Genomic DNA, 7,752 nt, shown 5'->3' with positions numbered 1-7,752 from the left:
CACTGGAGATTGCTCTGGTTTCTGATTGCTGTTTCTGATTGCTCTTTACCATCTTAACAATGTATATGATTTTATTTGATCAAGACATATTGATCAGAACTGCTTTTTCCATCCTGGGCTTATCTTGAGTCACGTCTCATTAGAGTTGAGTCCCAGAATCTGTTCTGAATGCAAATGTTCATTTGCGAAAGATGTCAAGCAATAATAAGAATAAGAGGTCCTCTGGGTGTATAGGAAGTGTATTAATCTTACAACAAAGTCATCTGAATTGATCCCTAACCATCTGGGCACTGACTTGTCAGAATACAGGTGTGTACGCATTGCCAGTTTAAAACACAGCTAGTTCATTCTTTTTCTCAATTCGGGTTGACAAAGTCTTTCACATGAAATGACAATATAGATGCTGCATAGATATGGACTGTGGCTAATGCTGTGTGTACACTGCATCCCAAAACAGTGGTGGGAGTACACTGAATGCATAATACACAAGAGTGCTATATAGCCTATTGTTCAATATACAGGGCGAGTCCTTTAAAAGACACCCTGTAGTTTAAGACTAGTCTTCATGTGTGTCACCAAAAAAGAGAGATCAGACTTGCGTAATTTATTCTATTTCAAAAAACCAGGACAAGCCTGGGTGGTGGTTTTTTTGTCTTTTTTAAATAAAGATTTTTATTGGTTTTACAATAATTGATACATTATGGTTGTTGAACTTTTTTTCATGAAGACATCCATTCCGCCTTTAAATACATGGTACTATCCAGGAAAATCCTATTTATTACATACACACATTTTAATTAAATGACTATAATTTAAATCCATCTCACCATAGTAGGGAAGACTGTGGCCAGGTGGCCTGTGTGCCTGCTTAGTCTGCTGTCCAGAAGCTAACCACTGATGAACAACTGCATGTTGCTCTCCTAAAACCAGACTTGGACCAGAAAGACCCCTTCTAATACAATACTGTCCTATGTAAAAGATGCACCTCTTCACCCTGGCCTCTGTCACTTGGGGGACACACACACACACACAGACACACACACACACACCATTTATCCTGGAAAGTAAAAAAAAAGGCATCAGAGTTCAAAGACACTTTGCACCCAGGGGGGAAAAAACAGGGATGGTTCCTCTGCCCCCAATTTCCTCTTCTCCCTATTTTTCTTCACATTTACTTTACTTTCCTCCTCCTCCTCCTCCTCCTCCTCCTCCTCCTCCTCCTCCTCCTCCTCCTCCAAATACTTCTTTGTTTAGTGTCTGGAGATAATAACTGTGGTTGGCTATGTAAGACACTAATGAAAAGACATAATTTTAATTGGGAGGAAGATTTACAGAGGATTTGAAATGGCAAGGGGCTGCATAAAAGTGAGGCGGTGGAAAGTTAGAGAATTATATGGGGGATGGAAAATTATGCACCTACAGTATATGTTTGTAGTGCATTAATCTGCTTAAACCTCTCCATTTCTCATATCTGAGATTATTTTCTTGTGGCTACTTCTCTGTGGAACTCTTTACCTTGAAATATTCTAGTGGCTTCCTCTTGATACTTCTTTTAAGCTTTATTCACTCTTGCATTTCCCTCTTGTGCTGTTTGCTTTTGTTTATTTCCTAATGCTGGGTTAATAATTATATCATCTTTCTTTCCTTCTTTCTGTCTTCCTCAGCTTGCACAAAGTTTCCCTTCTGTACAACTTTATGTGTTAAGAGTGTGAGTTTGCACACAGAGCAATTCCTTTGCATGTCTGCTCAGAAGTAAGATTAAGCAGGGCTAATTTTCAGGTAACTCAGAATATGGATTGCAGCTATTTTTCTTTTATTTCTGGAAGCTGCAGTCTATATACATACACAACCTTACACATGCTTTACTAAGAAATAAACAACTCTAAGGTCAGTGGGGCCAGGTAGCGAACTGTATATAGTATACATCAGGGGTCAGCAAACTTTTTCAGTCCACTGTCCCTCATACCTTGTGGGGGGCCAGGCTATATTTTGAAAAAAATTATGAATGAATTCCTATGCCCCACAAATAACCCAGAGATGCATTTTAAATAAAAGGACACATTCTACTCATGTAAAAACATGAGGGCCGGATTTAGAAGGCAATTGGGCCGCATCCGGCCCCCGGGCCTTAGTTTGGGAACCCCTGGTATACATTATACTTCAATCCTATAATATATATGTACTGTACTTACTTATTAGTAATCACCACTGATGTAAACAGGGCTTACTCCCAGATAATATTGTACATGAATTGTACCCAGATTCTTTTTGGTTTCTTAAAAGCGGCAATCCTTTATACACTGAAATGAGATTGTGAGTAGACAAGCATAAGATCACACTTAGAACATAATAAATTGTACTGTATTAGTCAGAGACCACTGGTCTACCTTCCCCAGTACTGTCAACACTGACTGGCAGCACCTCTTCAGGATTTCAGGCAAAAGTTTTTCCTAGCCCACCCTGGGAATGTTGGGAGTGGAATCTGAGACCATCTGCATGCAAATAATAGAGAATAATAGGGGTGGTTGGCTTTTGCTGCCCAACTTCTCAAGGGACTGAGTCCCCTAAGTCCATGGTCGGTCAGAGATTAATGGATGGAGGCAGGATGCAGTGAAAGCAAGGCAGGTCTTTATTTTTCTGTTGCAACAGAGCTCCCTCACCCCACCCACCCAGCAAAGGAGGCAAGAGAGACTCAGAATGAGAAGAATCAGCTCTTTTAAGGGTTTGCATTTTGGTGTGGAGAAGGACATCCCCTCTACAAACAGTCAGAAATTAGATCACTCATAAGGTGGGGTTACTGTGGCTAGGGCAGGACAAGGGGTGATATTCCCGAGGATTTAGCAAGTTTCACATAGTTCTAGACACAGTTTACACAAAACATTAGCATTTGATAAGACCATCAGGATGCCCATCAGACATCCCTCAATGCAGAGCATCTGGGCAAACAATGACAAATCATACAAAGGAGGTTCATAGATATAGGAGAGGAATCCCTTCAGGAACTTCCCCGGATTGCTATCTGCCTACCTGTTCTCTGGCAAGGGGGTTAAGGAGGCAGAGGAAATATTTAAGAATCTTTAGGAGAGCCAAGATGGCTTTTGGATTGCTCTCCTGTACTATTTTAGACACCTGGTTTACATTTGTATGTGTGTTTGCTGTGTGCAATTACGTATCAACATTGATGTTATATTTAAGACCTATAGCAGAAAGCATGCGCTCTACCTGCCAAGCTACAACACTTAGAATTTGTACTATTTGCAGCCAAGGTTACAGTGATTGTGTCCAAGGGTCCAACTTGGAGCAGACGCATTGGAATGAATGGGTGTCATTTAAATGAGCAGGGCCAGATTTAGGTTTGATGAGGCCCTAAGCTACTGAAGGTAATGGTGCCCTTTATATGTCCAGCTGTCCTTTGTAAACAACAAATTGTCACTTTTTTTTGTATTGAATATATGCTCTATGGTAATTTATGGACATATCTAAAGCCATTTGCACATAACAAAATATGTATTTTATCAAAGTAATTGCTGAACTGAAATACAATTAAGAAGTATTTTAGGGAGCAGGCTTACATCATAGGAGCCTACACAACACAAAACACTGTTGCTGTATATAGGTTTTATTTTGTTTTTTAGTATTATATTTTGGAAATGTGCATCCAGTTTTTTTTCCCTTTATTTTTTTGGGACCCCCCCCCCCCCCCCAAGAGAGTGGGGCCCTAAGCTATAGCTTCTTTAGCTTATGCGTAACTCCGGCACTGTGAATGAGCATTGGATAAAACCCAGAATGAATATAAATGGAAGAAACAACTTTTTCCCCGAAGAGAAAGAAAGCTTTTGGAAATAGGTCAGAGCCTGATCAGACGCACAAATTTATTCCCCTCTCAGAGTGAAGGGGGAAAGGAGGAGGAGGAGCGAGAAACTAGGGACTAGGCCGCGGCTGGCTCCCGTCTCCATGGCGACGAGAACGCGCCGGCGCTGCTACGGTACCTGGGAGCGAAGGGGAGCCTGCAGCGCGCGCCGAGCACCTTTCCCGGAAAGAAACATGGGCGGGAGGGAGGTCGCATGGGGCGCAATGGAGAGGAGATGGATCCCAAGGGCGGCCGCTGCTGGTTCCTTAAAGTGGGTAAGGTAGCCGTGACTGACGGGTATAAGCCCCCCTCTCAGGCATCGCCCCAGTCCCCAAGTGTATAGGCACCTCCTTGCTCCTTGCAAAGCAACTTTCTTTCTCGACTCTGGTGCATAGCTGCCAAGTTTTCCCTTTTCTCGCGAGGAAGCCTATTCAGCATAAGGGAAAATCCCTTAAAATAAGGGATAACTTGGCAGCTATGCTCTGGTGGGAAAGGAGAAAGGGGAGTACGCAGTTCCGAAGGGAAAAAAATATACAGTATCCAGAAACTCCAGAAGCGCGTCATAGCTGCCAAGTTTTCGCTTTTCTCACGAGGAAGCCTATTCAGCATAAGGGAAAATCCCTGTAAAAAAGGGATAACTTGGCAGCTATGAAGCGCGTGGCTCCTGCTAACGTTGACCAGTGTTAGTTTTGGTAACCAAAACCGAGTTGGGGTGGTGTAGGGGATTGTTTCCCTCACGCAAAATCACTTGTTTTATTTACAGGACGATCTTAAGTATGCCTACTCAGAATTCAGTTTTCATTTAGTGAGACTTGCTCCCAGTCCCAAGAACTGTCTGCAGCCTGAATTGTATATATATTTAAAAATCTATATGCATTTCTGTGCCACTTTTTAAGGTAGAAACAGCTCAAAAGGAACTAGTAATTTCAAAAAATAAAACGAAAAAAATTTGCGTGGGTATTGTTGGGAATTTGAAAGCCACAAATCTGCATGCCGTTGTGTACCATTTGGGTTGCCACGTTTTTGTGTGCACGGATAGAACCGCTGCCTTCTAAAGGACGGAAATCGTAACACATTTCACAGGGCACTCTCAGACTATAACGGTTTTTGAGTGGGATTCAGTCACATGCCAGAAATTTAAGTTGATTTGGAGCACTTGTGCAACAAATAAGCTTTTTCAAAAACGACTTTTTGTGTTAAGGAAATGAGAAAATGTACTGGAAAGTTTTTGACTCGACGTCATCTAACCTTCCCACAAACAAATAAGAATTAATGTTCAAAAAACCAAGTGACATCATTTAGCTTCCCCACAAACTGTGCAAACAAGGCAGAATGAATGCTCAATAACAGGTTGTACTCTGAGTAAACACACTTAGGATCAGGCTCTTCTTCTGATTAATTATTGGAGGTTGTACAATGTGAATGGGAGTTCTTATTCTTATTTCACATACGTGCAGTGGAGGGAAATGGCAGAAAAGCCATATCTTTATTATTTCTAAATGATTTGGCATGCTAAAACAAGAAAAAAGCACAATGTCAATAAAATTGTGCTATGAAATAACAAATTTTCAAGAGTATGAGCCCGATTAAAGTGGTGGAGGAATCCCCTGAAACATATGTTACTGTGAATGTTATTAAGTCTTCTGTTGTGGAGGTAGACAGTGATCATTTTGCATTCCCATCTACTCTTCATTATTAACTGTTCTCATTAATCATTGGTGCCAGATGTACCAAATCTGGGACTTGAAGTGGGCTTGAAGTGTAGGGTGGAGGTATGCTGCGGAAGAATGGAGTACTTCATATTTATAGGCACGCTCTGTTATTTTAACGGCATATCCAATTTCACTTCATTACTTGTTATCCCTTTTTCTTCCTGTTACTTGCTGCAGGTTGTAAGAGAAGACCTCTCCTTTAAAGACTGAAAATGAACTGTCGTTTGCTGCTACAGTATCACCACTTCTTTCCAAAAGCTGTGTTTCTGACTTCCTGACTCAGTTTCCTAAGGACAAACATGGGGACCCTTTTGGAAGTAGGGTCTCGTAATCCATCACAGCCAACTGAAACTTCGGTAAGTGTTCTGGCAATTATTTCTGACACACTGAGGAGAAAATGAAATGTTTGACGAGCACATATGAGAACTCCTTCCCCCAAATGACAGAGATTATTATTGCCTTCTTTGGTCATTCACCGCTGACGTCTTTGTAATGAGATAGTGTAGTAGAAGTAAGTAGAACACGGCCTTAACGTTGAACTATTCGTTCCTATTTGTGCAAAACATTGTGCAGTATTTTTTTAAAAATGCAATTATATTGGAAAGTATTTATTGGACTTTACATTTGCCATGGGATCATCCTTTCAGATTTACATGAAGTTTTATTCCGCACCTTAAATAAGAAAATTTATTTTGATGTTCCAGTGTTCAAATAGGCCTAATAGAACAGCGTATTAAACTGTGTTAAAAATGTATATCCAGTGTTAAGTTTCTTAAGGCAGCTTACAACAATAATAATCCTGTATAAACCCCACCAAAAACTGACATTCCAAAAACCTAATAAGTGACAAATCAGTAAAAGCAGAGCAGCAGAGGCTTAGCAGCAGCACACATAAGCTTACAGATAGGTGTAGCATAGAACTACTCTTAACTGTCTCTCATCTCTTTCATGCTTTCCTTGCATCTTTTCTTTTTTTGTGTGGTATTTGACTTGTGTGGTATTCCAATTTGGCATTGGAAACTTAAATGGGGCAAAGTGCTGATTGCAGCCTTTCCTGACTTTGACTGGCTGCATTCACATGTCATGCTAAATGTGCTAAATGCTTTAATTTGACATGCATGAGCAGAAACAAGCTGCAGTCAGCCTTGGGCTTGTGTGCCCGTGCATCCTCTCTTGTCCTTCCACATGGCCAAGGGGTAGTAGCTTGTAAGTGCTTACTTCTGTTTTTAGTTAACTGCAGTTTGCCATGTGGCCCAGACCTGAAATTGAGATTAAAGTTATGGTTAGTTTCAACAAGCCAGCTTCAGAACCGCAGGTTGACGTTGGCTTGTTTGAAATTAACCATAGAAGTGTTAGTTACAAGCAAAATAAAAAAACTCCTCCTCCTGACCATGTGGTGCTTGTTCATGCTTGTCTACATCATGACTTAGCATGACATGCAAATGCAGCCTCTGTAATAAACTGGCCACAAAATACAGTTATCTCTGAAACTGAATGCTAACACAGGACCAGTTTAGATGTAATGGAATACCAGAGTTTCCTGCTACGTGACAAGCCTTGGGCTCATGCATTCCTCCCTCCCTGCTTGTATGGCCATTGGAAGCTTTTTAATTTCGGTTTTAAACAAGCCATAGTTTCCTATTACTTCTGAACTTGGTTAGTTTAAAGTATGGTTTGTTCAAATGAGTCAGGATAAAATTGGTTTTGAATCCTAGCCTGTTTGGATATCACAGTTTAAAGAAACCACATCAACACCCCCCTCCCTTTTAAATGCACTTTGTTACTTTGAAACAGAAGCAAAACCTTCCAATTTTCTTGTAGCCTCACAAGAGGGAATGGAGTGGGGAGCATTTGAGCTTGAGGCTGATGAAGGCTTATGTACATAGAGGAAACCTTGGTGTCCCATGGTGTCCAAACCTGGCGCCTAGTGAATGCTATCATAGAAAGACCATTGGTCCTTCTAGCTAAGTGTTGTATGCATTGACAGGCAGCAGTTCTTGAAAGTTTCAGTCTATCCCAGCCTTACCTGGGATTGAACCCAGGTCCTTCTGCGTGTAAGGCAGATGCTCTGCCACTGAGCTATGAGCCCTTCGCCAGGAGAGCTATGCCCACTGTTGCCATCAGGGGATGATGATAATGGCAGATGAATTTGAGACCCACCCCTAATACTACTGCTTGGTACATAGGATT

At 41.3% G+C, this 7,752-nt stretch overlaps 1 protein-coding gene across 2 annotated transcripts in view; it reads left to right on the top strand.

Moving 5' to 3' along the window:
• The first annotated feature begins 3,972 nt into the window (after nucleotides 1–3,972).
• The window catches only part of DIXDC1 (DIX domain containing 1), a 77,403-nt gene continuing 73,623 nt past the window's right edge, over nucleotides 3,973–7,752 (top strand). Inside the window, exons 1-2 of one of the 2 annotated variants that reach the window (XM_088657799.1) lie at nucleotides 3,973–4,121; nucleotides 5,740–5,918. In XM_088657799.1, the coding sequence (XP_088513925.1) occupies nucleotides 5,862–5,918 (57 nt within the window). In that variant the 5' untranslated portion in view covers nucleotides 3,973–4,121; nucleotides 5,740–5,861. Of the gene's footprint in view, nucleotides 4,126–5,739; nucleotides 5,919–7,752 lie in introns of both variants that reach the window. The other variant, XM_088657798.1, reaches the window with a different exon arrangement.

Source organism: Zootoca vivipara, chromosome 14 (genome assembly GCF_965207765.1).
Source record: "Zootoca vivipara chromosome 14, rZooViv2.hap1.1, whole genome shotgun sequence".
Taxonomy (NCBI): domain Eukaryota; kingdom Metazoa; phylum Chordata; class Lepidosauria; order Squamata; family Lacertidae; genus Zootoca; species Zootoca vivipara.
The sequence above is the reverse complement of the archived record's forward strand: the minus strand, read 5'-3'. Positions and strand labels throughout refer to the sequence as shown.